Raw genomic sequence first — 17,954 nt, forward strand, 5'->3', positions numbered from 1 at the left:
CATCGTCCAGCTTACACCTTCAACTCACTCCTCGTTTTCTTCGCTCCATCCGACATCGTGGGCATCCGTGGGCGACTGGAACATGAAGGGGTTGGAGGGTCCACTCTCCTTCTCTGCTCCCAGCATCACAGCACACTCAAGGCAGCCCTTGCGACTGACCTGCCAGCATCTCGAAGCGGAGGGGCGTGTGTGCTGTGACATCTGAGACAAGGAGGACAACAGTGTCAACAGCAAGTACATGCAAGAGAGAAACTCCTTGCAGTCAGGACCTTCAGGTGCTCTTTCTCGATTCTCCGTCAAGACTTTGCTGTTCATGGAAGGTTCACAACAGATCCAGCATGCCAACGTTGCCTCCAACCTCAGGACGACGAGCTGCCGTACCGCCATTATCAGGCACAGCATCCCCACAGTCAGGCCAAGAGCTGGAAAACATTCACATCACGAAGCACTGAGAGGGTCTTGCGTCTTGCCTAAGAGCATCATCTGCACCCAGCTGAAGGACCGCTCGAAGATCACCCTAAAGACCCTTCTCAGCTCGTTGCTCCCCAGCAGGAACATGTCACACAACCTCTCCCGGTCTTCGGAGTAGAAACACCCGAAGAAAGAGCCCGGATGCGCATACTGCTGCAAGAACTTGTGCTTGCTCGCTAAAGAAACCAACAGTCTTTGTCAAAGGGTTGTTTTGAAATGAAGAGGAGCGCACCGAACGAAGGGTTCCCCTCGAACGTCATGTATGCTTTCCCGTGGAACTGCTCGCAATGATCGCTCGTGTTCCTAACAGGTCAATCAGATTCAACCAACGCGCTTTCAGGGTCACCTGTACTGAGCAAGGCAAGCTGCTGATGAAGGGAAGACGTATATGTCGATCTGGTTGCAGTTGCCCAACGTGAGTCGCGAGTCAGGAGGGAGCAGGTCGAACCTGCGCTTGTGATAGAACTGGCGATTCATCTTTTGTTGGCCAAGTCTGCAAGAGACTTCCGAGGACGAGGCAGCTGGAATATCAGCCGATCACGCGAGAGAAGACAAACAGGAAGGCATCCGATCTCAGCTGAAAGCATCGCTACCTTGCCTCACGCATCTTCAACTGAGGTATCACGACAACACGCAGCCACCAGTCGGCGTAACCTTTGGGGAAAGGACATTAGCATGAACTCGACGATTGGTTGCAAGGACGAGGACGAGGACTAATGACGAGGGCAGGAAGACGAGTAGGACTGGAGGAGGCAGTGGTGGTAGAGTTGATCTTTCACCTCCTGTTGCCCCCAATGTCATCGATGCCATGATCGTCCACCCAGCGACTCCTCCTGCGGCTCCTCGCCATGTCCTCCCTCCCGTACCCCTCGTCGCTACCGGCATGGCATTCCGGGTCAGACGAAACCGAGCCGGCCTCAGGAATACAGTGAAGAGTGCTCCTGATTGTCCTCGTACTGATTTTTAACTTAACTTTGAGTAAAGGGCAACAGACTGGCAACTGAGGCTGGCAAACCGTGTGTAGGAAACCCGCCCCAGACCTCCCCAGCCCAAGTCAATCGGATCAGTGACCGGGCCTGGTAACCCGGGTGACCGGGCGTTCCGCGGCAGTGACTCTTTGAACTGCCCGCGGCCATCATCGGATTGCCACTCAATGGGCCCGTGCAGCACATTCAATGAAACTTGCCTCTCAGCTCAACCGGGCCGCCGAGTCTGCCGCGGCCGCGGCCGGCCGGGCCGGCGGCTGAGTACTACCGGCGTGACCGTGGCATTCAATCCGACTCGGATGATCAGTGATTGCGGGGGCGGGCCGGCCTGCGGCAAACGGTTGAGCCGTCAAATGATCCCATTTTGAAAAGTTACACAAGGGGGTGGGGATGTTCAAAGTACCGGTGCTATCAACAGGAATTTGGAGGGGTATGTTTATGCATTTGAATGGAAGTCACGGGTAGGTACAAGGGTCAGTGCTCCAGTGCTCATCATCATGGCTCGGAACGCAGCATCGGAGCTCAGAAGACATGAAGGTGAGGAGGAGGAGGAGGAGGAGGAGGAGGAGGAGGAGGAGGAGGACATGTTCAAGCTACCTGATCTGCAAGAGGCTCGCTCCCTTTGGCGGCTCAAAGTTTGAACAAGAATGCCGTAGGTATCTTAGATCTTCGGAATGTTGAAGAGAGCACTCAGAAGCTGAATGTTGCAAGGAAGCCGATCCCCAATGAGATCACTTCCTTCGCCTCGTCCAAGAACTTTGTTCTTTCGGCCCTTCAGGTTAGTTCGAGTTGCAAACTCAGGATCACAGGATTGGTATGACAGGTTGGAAGAAGATTGGAGGAGGTCGATCAACGAAGGTGGGAGGAGTTCCTGTGTAAAAGAAGGATCTGACGTAGAGCAGGATCTTGCAGTACATCAAGAGACTTGAGGAGGACATCGAGCAGCAGAAGGACGAAAGGGAGAAATTGCAGGAAGAGATCGAGTTAGCCTGCACGGGACTGGAGAAGGAATGCCTGACATTAAGGAATGAAGGTGAGCGCTGCGCATGCAAGTTACATGTTGCAGACGAGGCCATGTGACGATCTGTTCTCAGTCGCAAGTGCCATGAAGACCAACAAGGAGTTGCAGGATATCATAGAGAAGGAGAGGAAGAAGAATATGGGGCCATCCGAGAACATCATGAATGAGATGACGAGGTTGAAACAAGAGCTCGAACGACTCACGCTAGAGAAGCAAGCTGCTGATGAAAGGAACCGAGAGAATCAAGTGGAGATAAAGCGATTACAGGTGAGCATCGGAAGAGGTGGAGTATGTTGTGGTGATTTTCAAACGCAAGAATCTTTATACCGATGAGATCGAGAAATCAAGCAGCCTGAGGGCGAAACAACTGAGAGAGATTGAAGAGACTTTCTCAGAGGCTGTTGCGGGATCGCAACTGCGGGTGGCCGAGCTGAAGGAGGTGAAATGACCTGCTTGTTTCGAGGCGTCAAACTTGTGATGATCATGTGCTGTTTGCAGCAAGAGAGCAAGTCGAATGAGAAGATCAAAGAGTTGATGTCCAACGTGCAAGATCTCAACTCGGAGCTGCAAGTTCGCCAAGCAACAATCGAATTTCAGAAGAAGGTGCTGCGAAGGAATCTGTCAAGTTGTGTGATTATTTTTGAGTAGAGTATTGACAAGCTGAACGCGGAATTGGAGAACATGAAAGAAAGATTGCATCATGAGAATCTCGACCTGATGCGACGGTACGCAACAGCAATGGCCTTCTGTCACTAAAGTACGCAGAGCGGAATATGCAGAAGATTTGAATGTTTCCAAGGACCAAGAACTCTCAATGAAAAGAAAAGAAATAGAAACTGTGGGATTCCCACCTTCTGTTCTTGCTAGATGTGTAACGACTCTGTTAGATCCTCCAAAGCAACGACCTGCAAGTTAGAAGTTTGAAGGCGGACCTGACAACTTGTCAGCAAAGAATTCTCGTATTGGAGTCCGAAATACAGCGAGCGAAGGAGGCAAATGAAAACTTGAACCTCCAGCTCACGGTCAGGCTGTTCTGAGCGATATGCTCTCTGACGAGGAGGATGTGTAGGAATGCAGGAGAGAGAACGTGAACTTGCTGAACTCTCTGAACGAGGCTAGGCAGCAGCTAGCAGTAACAAGTTTTCATGCCTGGTTCTTGTAGTTCTGACTAGATTGATCGGCAGGACGCAGAGAAACAGCTCAAGTTGCATGAGAATCACCTCGTTGCATCTGTACGAGAGGTGGAGGAAGAAGCCGAAGATGTAAGGATGCAAGTCACTTCTTTTCTACCTCCTCACCTCTGTTCACTGTCTAAACCATCGATCTGCCTTCCCGTTGCTACTCTGCTGATGCATCTCGCAGACTGCAAGACTTTTGGGTATAATCTCGAAATTCCAGCTCAAAGTTCAATCCAGCCGTGTACAAAATCTCACCGAATAATTAAAAGAGACATGTCAGAAATCGCTCATGTTTCTCAATCTATTCTGCTCCATGCATTCTGTTGTAGCTCTTCGATTTCTCCTCCTCACAACTGAGGGACAGGAAGTCCGCAAGTCAGGGGGTGCGACTCACTTGTCATAATAGGAAGATACTTCATAAAATGTACCAACATGACTATACGGCTCTCGTCTTAGATAAACAATTCGCAAGCCAGGTTAAACACTTTCCTGAGAAACCTTGCAACATTCCCACCTCTCTCCTCGACATGATGTACAGCATTAACATTGTGGTTTACAGTAGTCTTGATAAATGTGCTGGCAGTATGGGAACTTCTCACGAATCACATCCGCCTGGAGTCAAGCATCACCTACCCACTCCTCACAGCACTACTCCCTTTACCGTATTGCCATTGATCGGATTGCCGTGGTACCGGCTGGCTCTGTACCCAAGACCACTCGTGCATACCAAGAACTGATCATAGCAGCTGTCGAGGCAGACCTGGCATAAACGTTGAGTACAGACCCTTCCCTCCTGATCTCTTGCACCTTTCCCATGGCAAGCGACCGCGCTCTGGGCGCGAGGAAGAGCCCCTGGGTTGGGATCGACATGATGGGATTGAAGTCTTGACTTCCTAGCATCATCGCCTGGTTCTGCTCAAAGATTGCTCCATGTAAGATGGGCGCGATGGTCAAACATCATGAACATGCACAGCACCTGCAGAGTGAAATGAAGGTGGGGCTGGACTTGCTGAAGGAATTCTGCAAACATTCAAGTCAATTTCAAGATTGTTCTTTGAAGATCAAGTTCTACCAGAGTGCCTTGGCAAATGTCTGTGTATCAAGTACAAACTAGTACACATCAAGCCGATAACACAAGCAGCGAATACATGCATACTGCAGCAATCACGTCAGGGTTGTTATCATTGCCCTCACTTGTTGAGAATTCAAAAGAAGAGTAAAGTGATGTCACAACCAGGGGAAACTTCCCTTCTCCCCCTGCCCCCCATCCTCTCAACTTCCCTTCTCCCACCCTGACCTCCATCCTCCTCCCCCTTTCTCTTCCTCGTCCTCCCTCATCCCTCTCCCCCTCCTCTCCCTCTCCCCCTTCTCTCCTTCACCTTCTCCTTCATCTTCTCCTTCTCTCCTTCACCTTCACCTTCATCTTCTCCTTCTCTCCTTTATCTCTCTCACCTCTGCATTTTTCTCGGCATCTTGTCGCCTCTTCGCAAGTGAGGACGGTTACACACTCCGTTACATCAAAGGATTTACGGGCAGCGCTCGGCTCGACAGCTAGTAATCGTCATGGCGGAGCTGCCGGCGGGAAGGAAAGCGACGATGAAGGCGCACGTTGGAGGGGTGAGGGAGAGGATAAGGAGCGAGAGAGATAATTCCATATCGTATCTCAAGTCCATGCTGCTCACTGTGATGGAAGAGATTCAAGCGCGGCCGATCATGCGGGCATGCAGGTTTTGTTCTTACTCGTGCTGTAGGTGTTGGCCGTTCGCTTCAACAAGGATGGCGCGTATTGCTTGACGTGTGGTCAAGATCGCGTCCTTAAGCTCTGGAATCCTTATAAGGAAGCGTGCATCAAGTCATACCTCGGGCACGGGCATGAGGTGGCCGGTCGGACGACTGGGATGTAGAGGCTGAAGATGCATGCAGGTGTACGACGTTGCAGTAGCCGATGACAACAGGTGAGAGAGAGAGAGCGAGATACAGAGAGGGAGAGGGAGAGGGAGAGGGAGAGGGAGAGGGAGAGGGAGAGGGAGGGAGGGAGGGAGGATCCTCATCATGCTGAGATGGTTCGCAGTCGATTGGCTTCCTGCGGTGGCGACAAGATGGTGTTCTATTGGGTGTGTGAATCAAGATCCTGCGGTTGGTTGTTTTGACAAAGATACAAGGATGTAGCAAGTGGAAACATCATCCGAAAGTTCCGAGGACATGAGCTGAAAGTGAATGCAGTCTCGTTTGCGGGTGACTGTGCACAATGTCTGAATGTATTCGCTGAATCTCACCATTTTCTCCTCAACAGGCGAAGAATCCTCTGTGTTGATCTCAGCGAGTTACGACAAGACAGTGAGGATTTACGATTGCAGGCACGTCCGGAAGCTCCGGCGTTTCCTCTCTGAGCGTAATTCTCATGGCAGATCTCGATCCCTGGATGCGATTCAGACTATGTCGGACTTCACGGACAGTGTGACATCGCTTGCTGTGCGGGAGCATGAGGTACGTCAGGAGCCCTGCCCCGCTCGACTCTGAAAGAAAGTTGAGATATGCACGGGGTGCGTCGATGGATGGATCAGGATCTACGACATTCGTGAGCGAGGAGCAGCAGCGGGTCTGCAACTCTGTGACTGCCGGCAGGTCATGGGGAGATGATCTCGGACTGTGTGGGGGAGGCGGTGACGTGCGTGAGGTGAGCTCGTGGAGAGAAGACGATACGTTGAGGTGTAGTTGATGGCCCTCCGTGTTGACTTGTCTGCAGGTTCACCTACGATGGGAATTGTGTTCTGTGTACTTGTATGGACAACAAGGTGATAGTTGTCGCTACTATCCAGCCCCTCCCCTCACCACTCCTCGCTCCAGGTTCGTCTCTTCGACAAGTCGAACGGGGAATTGCTCAACACTTACACTGGGCACAAGAATGATTCGTACAAGGTGAGATGTGTACGCGTTGACATGGTTGGAAGTTTTTGTTCCTTGACGTCTGAGAGTTTGAAGCGCAAGCATGCTGAACAACCAGTTGTTGTGGTGAGAGCCACAGTCACACGTGTACAGGTGGAGGCTTGTATGACAAGAGGAGATTCCCATGTCGTCTGCGGTTCGGAGAAAGGTGAGGAGGTCAGGAGGGTGCTGTTCCGTGACAAAAGGTGCAGGGGACATCTTCTTCTGGGATCTTGTGAGTGGCAAGGAAGTGCACAAGTTGTCAGGGCACAGCAACGTTGTAAGTTCCATGAAGATCTGAAGACGTTTTGCATGTGGAATGTTGAGAGAGTTGAGGTGTGAGAAGGTGTGATAGTGTGATGTTTCAAAGTGCCGAGATATGTTGATGTGTCAAGTTGTTGTCTGTGCCTCCTCGAGGGATCTGATCTGATCTGATCTGATCTGATCTGATCTGATATGATATGGTATGATACGTTGTCTGACGAGACATGCAGGTTTGCTCGCTCGCATACCATCCGTCGGATACTTACCTGCTGTCCGCGTCGGTGGATGGGACGGTCAGAGTTTGTGCGAACCTGCTCCAGCTCACAGTCCAGCAGGTTTCTCTATGGCAGTGAATGGGGTGAGGGCAGCAAAGAGGGCAGCGAGGAGGGAGGGAGTGAAGGAGGGCGCGAGGGAGGACCGAGGGCAGAGAAGGGCAGAGAAGAAGAGAGCGAGGGACGAAAGTGGGTAAGGGGAAAGTTGAAATCGGGAGAAAGTTGTACACGAAGATAGGGAAGGTGGCCAGAGGCAGAAGAAGTGAAAGTCAATTGCAAGAAACCCGAAAGAACCTTGATATTTATTTCTTCGAACTGTCCTGAGCTACTTACAAACATCCACGTCCTCTCATCGCCCCCCTTTCTGCCCCACCTCCTTCCTCCTCAGCTGTAACTTCCCTCCGTCTGCCGCTTCGCTGGGAACAGGAAAGAGCTCGCACATCACCCGAGTCCCGTCACGGGGCAGCACGTGAATGGAGGAAGACGCGCTAGCGTTGTGCAGGGCAGCCGCTGGCACGTTGGAGATGACAAGGGCGGGGAGGGAGAGGTTGCCGCAGTAGAGGGGGAGGAGGCGGAACCTGAAGCGCGTCGGGGGAGGAGGAGAAGAATCTCCCTCCCTCCTCACAGGTACGGCGACTCTGAACTTGGTCCTACCGACGAGGAACCAGCTGCCGTCCCGAGCCACCAGCTCACACAGCAGCTCACGCCCCAGCTCGTGCCGCCCCCAGCACACCTCTAGCTGCAGCTCCACCTCGTGGGGCTCGCCGAAGACGCAAGTCTGCCCAGCCGCGAAGGAGTATCGGAGGCTCGGGCGGTCCCATGCGCCCATCCTCACCATCGCCTGCCAGGTGAGTCTGCTGCGCTCTTGCTTGCCGTGAAGTCTCTTGTAGATCCCCTCCTGCTCCTGCTCCTGGACCTGCTCGTGCTCGTGCTCGTGCTCGTGCTCCACGTCAAAGTTGATCTCCAGACGTGCCTCCGCTTCCTCTCCAGCATCTTGTTCTGCGCTGCTCCGAGTGATAGAGTAGACAAGGGAAACCACGTCTCCACGGGCCATGCAGGTAGGCTGAGTGACATGGCGAGAGGCGGGAGAGGCTTGCAGGCCTGACGGCACTGCGAGATGGTGCGAGAGGAGGCAGCAGGAGTGGATGGGGATGTTGCATGTCAGGAGGAGCAGCAGAATCTTCTCCTCCTCAGATCTCCACTGCAGCCTGCTGTTGACGGTAAAGGCCTCCTCCTCCTCCAGCCTCAGCTCCCGTTCGACGCGGAAGAATCGATTCCTTTCCACGGAAGAAGCGAGGCGGACGGTGACAGTCCTGCTGCTCCCGGAGGAGGAGGAGGGGGAAGGGGAGGAGGAGGAGGAGGAGGACCCGACTTGTCCACCCTCTCCCACCTTCAGCCCGAAGAGGACGAAAGCTGCTTGCCCAGCTCCAAGTGTCGGGATCTCAATGGCACGACTCGAAGACCATCGCACCTCCTCCCCCCGCTTCGCACACAGCTCATTGAACCTCCGAGAGTTGACCTGCTCCTCCTCCGGGGCCTCGTCGAAGACGGAGAGGAGGCAGAGAGGGCCGAGGGACAGCTGGTCCGGCAGCTGAACAGTCAGCTGGGAACGGGCAACCTCCATCTTCTTGGCGGCAATCTGAATGCGCACGATCGGTTCATGTCCCTTGGTGATGCTGCCGGAGCTCCAGACGCTGAGCTCGGCAGGAGGAGGGAAGAGACGGACGAAGAAGATCTCGTTGCTCGCAGACTTGTGCGCAAGCCGGAGGTGGCCGAGCAGGAAGACGAAGCAAGAGATCCTGTAGCATCCTTCACTTTGGAAGCTCCCAGTCAGCATCACTCGGTTCTTGCCTCCCTTGAGAGTTACTGCTCCGTTGCTGCGGAAACACGAGGCATTAGCCTCCCTGCTCCTGCTGAGCATCGGGAACACCATGGAGCCGCTGGGGAGAATTACGTTCGAGCCGTCCAAGTCTTCGAACAGCATGCTCGCTGGTCTGTTGATGTCTGGAAGGAGCAGAGAGGAGGAGGAAAGAGGTGTAGAGGAGGAGGAGGAAGGAGGGTCGCGAAGTTGAGTGCCCTCCCCGTCCGGATGATGCTCATCTTGTATCACGTCCATCACCGCGTACATCTCGTCGATCGCGAGCGGGTCGATCGCAGAGCTGGTAACCTCGACGTCCAGGTTGAACTCTTGTCCCAGTGCCACTTCGAACAACACCGACTTCTCACTCTCCTCCCTCGTTGTCTCACCAAACCGATGACCACGTTCCTCCTCCGCCTCCTCCTCCCTCACCCTCTTGCTCGTCACTATCAGCCCATCCCCCAAGTCCAGCGTGACGACGTCGTTCAGCTCCTCGCGCTGACTTGACGACTGCGGCATTAGATCAGGAGTGTCTGACAGCGAAGAGGACCGGCAGTTCTCCACATGCACCAGCTGAGCTGAGAGGAGCGAGTCGGAGCTGAAAGCAACATCCCTCAGCATCGCTGGCTCGCGGGAGAGCCCTTTCAGATGCTCCTCGGCCCTCTTCCTGTCCTTCCTGGTGATCCCCTTCGCTCCGAGCAGGACCAGACTCAAGCTTGCCCGCAGTCGAACCATCTGCAGCTGCTCCAGACACTCACCCAGCTCGTGGTAGACGGGAGGAAGCAGGATATTCCAGTTGTCCACAAGGAGGAAGAGCAGGCAGCGACGGAGAAGAGAGCTCGCCACCTCCAACTTCCTGCTCCTCCTCATCGCTAGCGCTGTCTCGTACTGCAGGATAGTGCACATGCGCAATCGTGCCGCTCGCTCGAGGAAGGCGCAGGACGCGACTGTCAGATCATGGCAGAGATCAGCAACTCCTCCCCTCCTGCTGAGCGCAGCGAGGAGTCTCCCGGAGATCCTCCTCCTCGAGTCCTTGGGGTTCAGCATGGCAAGGAAGTCGTCAAGAGAGAGGGAGAGCTTGAAGACGTCCTCGAAGATCGAAGTCTCGACCTCAACCGTGTCAACTTGGTGTTGCGGGGACACCATGCCCTCGTTGTTCCGCTCCTTCCCCTCCAGGTGCAGAGGACTTGAGGTCTTGGGTGTCCGGCGGCGCAGGGAAGGATGGAGGGTGTTTAGCAGGGAGCTTCCCCTGGTGAAATATCCGTTCCTGCTCACCTGAAGGGGGGAAGGGGTTTCAGGAGGGGCGAAGAATAGATTCAGGTATCAGAAAATACAACCTTGGAAGAGAAATGCAATCGGTTTAGAAACTGCATTGACGAGCTTTTCGGGGATCTGGTGGAGGCCTCTCCCTCTTGCGCGGCAATTCTCTCCACCCCTCCTTCCCTCCTGGGAAACGTCTGCTTCTCCTCCTCACAATCAGAAGGAGTTCGGGAGGACTGCAAGATCAGTTACAGCAGCAGCAACAAAACCTCTCCCCCTTCCACCAAAAATTCGCCCGTACCGCAAAGATCTGTGGAAAGTCGTCGAGGAGTGGGCTATCCCGCGACGAGCTTGCTTCCTCCTCCTCCTCGTCTGCATTCAGAGTCCCATCGAATTCAAGGTCTTGTAAGGTCCCCAAGATGCCCTAGAGCAAGGAAGTCAGGCGAGAGGGCAGGAGGGGGCCGCTACCATAGAGTAGCGTCTTGCGATGAGCAGGAATTCAGAGATGATGCAATTCAGTGCTTTCTCCCTGCTGTGATAAGAAACATTGACAGCCCCATCGGCCTGTATAGCGAGGAAGGTCGATGCCATGTGGAGACAGACATTGATGGCAAGAGAAGCGATGAAAAGAGGAGACAAGTGACTCTCCTGCGTCAATTCTTCACATCTCCACCATCCAGTCTTCCTCGAAAGCACCTTGAGTCTGTCTCGAGCTGCTCCCGGCTCGATCCATGGAGAGAGACATCTTTCGAGAATCCTCTTGACAAGCTTGACTCCTCTTTCACCTGGGAGCCGTCAACTCTCCAGCACAACATCATGTCTTGTCGAGGGCAGACCTGCCTGAACCGGTTGGGACATGGCGAGGTTCAGCTCGACGTCTCTCCCAAGGAAATAGAGCTGGAGTGAGTGCAAGGAAATGTCTCCCTGAGAGATCAAGAGGCGATATGGCCGCTAATGGACAGTCAAGTCAGATCTGGACAGGAAGAACTCGATGACAACATGACTCCTGTCGAGGGGGTTCTCGAGGTCCGATCCTTCAAAATCGTACTTGTAGACCCGCAGAGCAGACGGCACATGTTCGTCTCCGTCCGACGAGTTCAGTCCAAGACAACCCTCGCACTCCTGATACCTGGCGCAGCCACACGTCAAAATCAAGAGTTCAACGGTCGGAGGCACATGTGAAAGGTATCACTTACTGTTTGAGAGCTTCTTCGCGCACGCCCATGGCTAGGTAGATGAGAGCGATAGACTCTCTGATCACTAGCTGACCTGCGCCGGGCCATCAGTGGAAGACTAGGACATGGTGCTGCTGTCACGATAGATGTCATTCGAATGCTGCGACTGCATCAGCTGCTGATAATCCTGGATCCTGCAGAATAGACGGGTCAACATACATCTACGAATGCGGTTCAATCACCTAGAGACGGCAGAGCTCAACAGCGTGTCCCTTATCTTGTGGAAAGCAGATTGCAGGTCGTCGCTGCTCTGATCTAAGAGGCCCTGCACCATTTGAGGTAAGAAGATTCAAGGCACAAGGTTCTTTCACTACAGTGCCAGAAGAAATTTGCACAAGCCGATTTCCCAACTGCTGAAATCATAAACACAGTCCACCGATACGCTCGCAACAAACACCTTTAGCTCTGTCCTCAGCTTCTCAACAAACTTGCGGGCACCCTGAATCTGCATTAAAGGGGAGAGGATGACAGATGCAAATCACGGAGCTTGCGGAGGTAGGCGACATGAATCTCAACCCAACACTTCCACTTCCCTTGGAGCCATTCAGCTCCTCCCTGTTCACGCACAGCAGGAGGCACTCCCCGGATACTGCCGACCTGCTCCTGCGATCAGCACAAAATTGAAACCACTGTGATCTTCAACCTTCGGTTTATCCACTGCCTCAATCTGTTGATCAGATCGTGTTGGCTGTCTTTCTGTGCAGGCCCGTCAACCTCACCGGCCTCAGCAAGCTTCTTCTCGCACATGTACATCGTACTCGAAGACGAATATGTACAGGAAGGGCTTCCTCCACCTGGAACGCTGAATGATTCCCCATTTCCTCTCTCGCGAATCTAGTTACCAATTCAACGCTTCAGCCAAAGGATCAAAGAGCGGGGAATTTTCTTCCAGGAATTCAGCCTTGGGTATCAGAGTGTAAATCCTTTCCGAGATAGTACTAAGCTGACTAAGTCACCTGCAGCTTGTTGATATTAAGAGTTTCTTCTTTCTCCTGTGCATCCTAATGCTTCAGTCTGGGAGATCGGTCGCTCTCGACGTTCAACACAACCTGCTGGTTGAATTTCCACAAGAATCCGCCAAAGGGTAGATAGTCGTTCTGTAAAAACTGAAAAGAACCGATCACCATGGAAGATTAGTTACAATTGTCTCACCTGCTCATGTATGTTCTGCCATATCTTCCAGTTCCCCGAGATCGACACCAACAACTGTGGCAGAGCATGAGATGGAAGTTCAGCGGGAGATGCTACGGTACCTTGTCATCCCCTTTTGAGGATTGCGACTCAGTCATGGGCAGCTATAGCCCAGAAGAGGAGGAGGAATCGATCTTACGTCAACGGTGAACCAACCTTGTTATGCGCCCATTGCGCATTCTGTGAGAGCTTGAATCTTAGAGCCATGATTAGGACAACAAGTTCCATTTCCGAATCACGCTTCAAATCATTCATGAGATGACTCTAACCTAGTGTGTTCATCGTTCATGAGAACTCCGAGTCTCTTCAGGTATCTTAGATACCATCAACAATGTTCTAGTCCCCTGCTCCTGCTCCCGCTCCCGCTCCCGCTCCCGCTCTCACTCCCCTGCTCCCGCTCCTGCCCACTGAATGAGTCTCTGCCATAGCGTCTTAGCCCAATCCGACTGAAAGCAGTGGTTACAAACGGTTAAACTTATTCTTTACTCAACAATAGTGTCAGTTCTACTACCCCCTCAGACAACCACCCCTTCATGACCGTCTTTTATCACCCCTCCTTCTGTCCATTTCCTGTCCCACTCTCTAAGTCCATTTCCTGTCCCACTCTATTACAGTGACTTCCAGTTAAGTGAAATTAAATTTCATAGTAACAAACTTCCTTTTCATCAATTTTTCAAATTTAGAAGAAATATTCATAAAATACATCAACTATTTCGTTTTTTGAAGTTTCCGCGAACTAGAGGGGCACCCAGCAAAAATGGCGCGAGAGAAATGGGGAGTGATCGAAGGGCGGGAGGACATCATGGTTATCATTGCTCAGAAGCTCGACGGCCCTTCCTTTGCTCGGCTAGGCATGTGCTGCAAAAACCTCTCGTCCTTTGCTGATCGCGACAGCATCTGGAAGAGCTTCATGCCGGCCTTTTGGATGGCGACCAAGGTTCAGCCAATAGAGGATACGTTGAACCGCGGTAAGGAGGAGTCTGTGTGCACTCGTTCCTATCTTGACGTCTTCCTCTTAGAATGGTTGAAGCCGTACAAGAACTGGAAAAGTCTCTGTATAGCATATTATAGCTACTTGAGAGCTTTGCCGCGGCAATACATTGACATGACTTTGCTGTACGACAAATTTCTGTGCCTGAATCAAGCGGTTTTTGCAGATATCATGTTATCGATGGTAAGCTGTTCCTACCGAGACCTTTTGCATGACATACACATGTTTGTCAGGCGATGATCACGCGAGCAGAAGATGGACAGTGCTGGCTCCTGCTATCCTGCCTGAACGCGTTTGGTGCGCAATGCCTGTGCTCGAGACATCTCAACTTAACGTCTCTCTTAATACAGTTATAAGAGATATCCAAAGGGCAATCTATCTGACAGATTATGTCACATCATGGATCTGTGGGCACATCAAGAGGAAGGAAACTTGGACTAAATGCAGTAGGGCGTGCACAACAGAGATTTGTTCGCTCGCCGAATTCCTGGCTGTTGTCAGTTTGTCGAAGATTCTCAGGGGACATGCAAAATACTTGGATCGTGATTTCTTTCCCAATGTAGAAGAATCAATGGCTCAAAAACAAGGTGGAGTATCAGCAACTGAATACCAGCAGTGTCAACTGCTGCTGCTTCAATTGGGTGCGGAGCATGAAGCAATGTTCTCTAATCTGTGAGTGATGCTCAGCCATTTATCTTTGTTGGGTCTGACATGTGCTATTTCCTGTTTGGTCGGTTCATAGGTTGAGTGGAAGGGCTACTTGTATGATGCACAGCAGGAAGGCAATCCTAGATTTTCAAGGACCGCACTTCGATCCAAACAAATACACAGCTCTGGATTGGGATGAGCTTCCCATGATCTACTTCGAATGCTTCTTTGATATGATCGATGTGGCAAGGTATGCCGCCAAGCTGATCAAAACCGGACAGAAACAAAATGAAGTATTCAAGATGTGCACTCGCGTCCGAGCATTGGAGCCAATCCTCCTAATCATGGCTCCTGAATGCGAGGGACATCTGTGGGGAGACCTGGCCTATGTTTGTATGCATTTTGGCAGAGACAGAGATACCATCTGTGAGTAATGTTGCTTCAAGCATATTACACCTGACATAAACTCTGCAAGATTGTTGTTCGAGGGCCGAAGAAATATTTTCTGACCTGACAGATCTGGCATTCATGACGTACATGAGGTACACCTTTGATGCTTGAACTTTAGGTGACTTGTATCGAAGATCAATGAGAGAGTACGACATGGAGTTGTTCCAAGATTTCATGCAAACTACTTCCCGGTGAAATCCCTGACATTTTGAAGTGTTTGGTCTCAAACTTGCAGGTTTTTGAACTATTGGGACCATCTAAGAAAAAGCAATCAAATAGACGAGGAGCTCAAAAAGAAGGTATTTTGCGTCTCTGACAAGAATTATTGGAATAATCCTATCGATGCTTCAGTTCTATAAGGTAGCCGATTTCAGATTCCAAGTAATCAAGGTCATCCATCCGAAACAACCAGATGTTTGGATAAAGGTAATGCTGATTTTCATTGATAAATTCGGTTGACAAATTATGATATTAGGAGCTTGAAAGTAGGTTGGACGAGATAGACCAAGAAGATCCTCTATGCATGCAAGGTGCTGCTAATCGCATGAAGGACCACTGTACTTATCTCATTTCCAGCATTCAATCTTCGAGAAACTCACGCCTGTGCTCTGATAAGTGTGGAAAAATATACCAAAGTTGTTTATCAGAAACTCGTTCTTCGATGTTTGTGATTAATGGAGTCTATGTAGGCTTTGAAGTCTTTCTACATCATGCTCACACATGCTGTGCGAGTACAGGTAAGCTAGATTTGCTTCAGAAGGTATATGATGCTTCCTCCTTTGTGCACAGGGCATGCATTTAGATGTGGGTGAAGACGATATGTTCGACCCTTCGGAGCCGACGACAGTTTACAAAATGTTAGAAACCATCGGCGATTGCTATCTCAAAGAAAATTTCTATTCTGAAGCTGCGATCGCAATTGAAGTGTGCATGCTTCTGATTTCCGGAGCGGTTCCAATGAAAAAACTCAGGTCCGTGCCTTAAATTCACCATTCCATGAGATCTAATTTATCCCAGAGAGAGAGCAGAAAACATGAGGTTTTTTTTGGACTCCCGTCCTCCATTGGGACGCAAGTACAACTGGAATTTCAACGACGAATATATTATGAAAATCTTTCTTGAGCTCACAACACAACATCAATCTGCGCTGACCATTGAGGGATATGTTTCGAATCACAAAAATGGCTACATGCATATGGAATCAGATATTTTGAGTAACCGGGTAATGACTGTGCATTTTCGTTCTTTCTTGTCAAATTCCAAAACCTTATCCAGGCGCAAGCCTTGTTCCGCATGTGTCGCATAGATGATGCAAGAGAGAGCTTGAGACTGTCTTTCCATCTTTCAAGTCAAATCATCGCGAATGGTACGATCGAATGTGCGATGTGTAATTTGAAATCACTTGTGGGTAGGGAGCCCAGAACAGTGGGTAGCGGGAGATTGGGCCATAACAAATCGACTGGTTGCATTAGGGACAATAGCCGACATTTACCTTGCCGTGGGTGATGTCCACCAAGCGAAGGCAATATACCAAGGGTGCGTCCCTTAGTAAGATGAAATCGCTTATTGACTTGAATCAGATGCATACCACTGTCTAACTTGTCTGAATACTACATTTGTATGTGAATAGTACAAGCTACATTCTATGTCGACTGACTTCGATGCCAGCCCTTCCTGTAGAAGAACGCGAAACTTGTATCAAGGAGCACGTCTTGCCCAAAGATCCGTTCCTTGGTAAATTCCCTGAGGATAGGAATGCATACGAAGAGATCACAGAAACATTCCTGAAGGCTTACAGAGACAGATATCTCGGATCGAATTCCGAACTTCAAGTGTCGAAAGTTGCATTCAACGCAAGTGGCCTAGCCCTTATCACTTGTCTGGGTAAGTCTTTTATCAGAGTTTTCAAAGGATCTTACCCTGCTGTCCCTGTCAGGCGATGTTGAGCTTCGATTAGAGAACTGGGGAAAAGCATATTCCTATGGCGAGATCGCTCTTGCTGCGGATTCACATAAGAGAAGTGCGTGCAAAGGAGCATATCTGTGCGGATACTCGTCCATGATGCAAGGAGATTATCTGAAGGCATTCGAATTCTTCAAATCTTGTCTCACTTATTGCAAGAATTTCGATTTTGTTGGGAGCAAATCATATCTGGTGGTGGCACTGGGTCAACTCGTTTCGTTGTATCCCGTAAAATTGTCCGAGCTCCTTGAATTTGTGGATGAATTGAACAAAGGGGATTGCTGGCTCTGCTACCGCCATCTATGCGAAGAACCGGATCTGAATGACCGTATGATCGTAGCGGCTGGATTCATTAAGATGGGCAATTTCATAGCTGAATTTTTGGCGGGAGATGCACATTGCCGTGCTTTCGCAGAACTGCAATTAGGGCTGTTGCAATGCTCTACAAAATTTCACGAGTGCAAGCGAATAGCTGCTGCTGGCTCAAAGGAGGCATCTGGCGACTGTGAAAAATGTGCAATTGGTCTGGGTTTGATGCACACTGCTGTAAAAACAGCAGTTCTTGCTGGAGACAGGATTTGCGAGTTGAACGCATGCGAGGTAACATGAGGATACACAAGAGACCGCAGAATATTGACTTGAGAGTTGGTGATAGAGCTTGGCACGATTCTATCTTGAGGAGGGAGACAACGACAATGCACATAAACATCTTGCCAGGTTTGCTACCGAATTTCGCTTAATACTGATTCCTGACACTTTCCCGCTGCAGATGTTCGCAGCTGGTTGAGGCGATAGACCACAAGGAAGCCAGGGAAAGAATCAATCGGCTGCTTGCCTCGGCCCAGTGAAACTCCGAGTTGTATCTCATGAAATTCAACGTTGGTGTTTTCAAAGTTTGAATGGAGTATTTGCGAGATGAAGGTCGAGGCGGCTGCAAAGGCTTCACTGTCCGCAGTTTATATATCAGAGCTCAGCAGAGCAGTGGTCGATTCTCCGAGTCTCCGAGCCTGATACTCAGTGAGAAATTGTAGATTTCCAGTGGGTGTTCGTGTACAGAACAGAATAAATTGTCCAAAAGATCTTTATTGACTGAAAAAGAAGGACGAACCGGAGCAAACAAAGGAGGGGGAGGATAGAGCCAACAAACCCGCCTCAATAAAATACTAGGAAACGAAGGAGGCAGCGAAAACCGGCACTCCAACCACGATAATTGATAAAAAAATGTATGGATGGGGAAAAATC

The 17,954-nt window shown here is 50.8% G+C and overlaps 5 protein-coding genes across 5 annotated transcripts; 2 read left to right on the forward strand and 3 right to left on the reverse strand.

The window, feature by feature from the left end:
* Positions 1–284: 284 nt before the first annotated feature.
* On the reverse strand, positions 285–1,371 carry GUITHDRAFT_163756 (hypothetical protein; the record flags this gene model as incomplete). The annotated part of the gene is made up of 9 exons (XM_005830719.1): positions 1,251–1,371; positions 1,065–1,125; positions 920–992; positions 818–867; positions 704–774; positions 569–647; positions 471–517; positions 359–422; positions 285–307 (listed from the first exon to the last, which is right to left on the reverse strand). Coding segments are annotated over exons 1-9 (573 nt in total), but the record flags the coding sequence as incomplete, so codon positions are not given.
* Positions 1,372–4,196: 2,825 nt separating this feature from the next.
* On the reverse strand, positions 4,197–5,128 carry GUITHDRAFT_110251 (hypothetical protein; the record flags this gene model as incomplete). The annotated part of the gene is made up of 6 exons (XM_005830720.1): positions 4,197–4,268; positions 4,318–4,416; positions 4,464–4,568; positions 4,633–4,676; positions 4,729–4,811; positions 5,109–5,128. 6 exons carry the CDS (start codon positions 5,126–5,128, stop codon positions 4,197–4,199), a joined length of 423 nt encoding a protein of 140 aa, XP_005830777.1.
* Positions 5,129–5,219: 91 nt separating this feature from the next.
* GUITHDRAFT_140239 (hypothetical protein) lies at positions 5,220–7,198 on the forward strand (the record flags this gene model as incomplete). Its single annotated transcript, XM_005830721.1, has 14 exons — positions 5,220–5,273; positions 5,408–5,533; positions 5,580–5,611; positions 5,728–5,770; positions 5,819–5,891; positions 5,977–6,143; positions 6,189–6,234; positions 6,282–6,333; positions 6,403–6,451; positions 6,504–6,575; positions 6,696–6,750; positions 6,794–6,861; positions 7,076–7,138; positions 7,181–7,198. The coding sequence occupies 14 exons, from the start codon at positions 5,220–5,222 to the stop codon at positions 7,196–7,198; spliced, it is 918 nt and encodes a 305-aa protein (XP_005830778.1).
* A 268-nt stretch (positions 7,199–7,466) lies between these two features.
* GUITHDRAFT_110253 (hypothetical protein) lies at positions 7,467–12,889 on the reverse strand (the record flags this gene model as incomplete). Its single annotated transcript, XM_005830722.1, has 19 exons — positions 7,467–10,250; positions 10,537–10,659; positions 10,704–10,883; positions 10,932–11,020; positions 11,072–11,186; positions 11,235–11,364; positions 11,432–11,504; positions 11,552–11,604; positions 11,653–11,735; positions 11,847–11,909; positions 11,953–12,067; positions 12,114–12,166; positions 12,216–12,264; positions 12,313–12,371; positions 12,427–12,471; positions 12,520–12,576; positions 12,623–12,676; positions 12,724–12,765; positions 12,818–12,889. 19 exons carry the CDS (start codon positions 12,887–12,889, stop codon positions 7,467–7,469), a joined length of 4,239 nt encoding a protein of 1,412 aa, XP_005830779.1.
* A 529-nt stretch (positions 12,890–13,418) lies between these two features.
* Positions 13,419–17,560, forward strand: GUITHDRAFT_163757 (hypothetical protein; the record flags this gene model as incomplete). The annotated part of the gene is made up of 18 exons (XM_005830723.1): positions 13,419–13,629; positions 13,681–13,835; positions 13,886–13,949; positions 14,003–14,324; positions 14,431–14,726; positions 14,776–14,842; positions 14,885–14,941; positions 14,986–15,049; positions 15,102–15,176; positions 15,440–15,487; positions 15,540–15,721; positions 15,768–15,972; positions 16,026–16,116; positions 16,163–16,286; positions 16,381–16,634; positions 16,687–17,312; positions 17,368–17,429; positions 17,482–17,560. 18 exons carry the CDS (start codon positions 13,419–13,421, stop codon positions 17,558–17,560), a joined length of 2,982 nt encoding a protein of 993 aa, XP_005830780.1.
* Positions 17,561–17,954: the final 394 nt, after the last annotated feature.

Source organism: Guillardia theta (genome assembly GCF_000315625.1).
Source record: "Guillardia theta CCMP2712 unplaced genomic scaffold GUITHscaffold_44, whole genome shotgun sequence".
Classification (NCBI taxonomy): Eukaryota; class Cryptophyceae; order Pyrenomonadales; family Geminigeraceae; genus Guillardia; species Guillardia theta.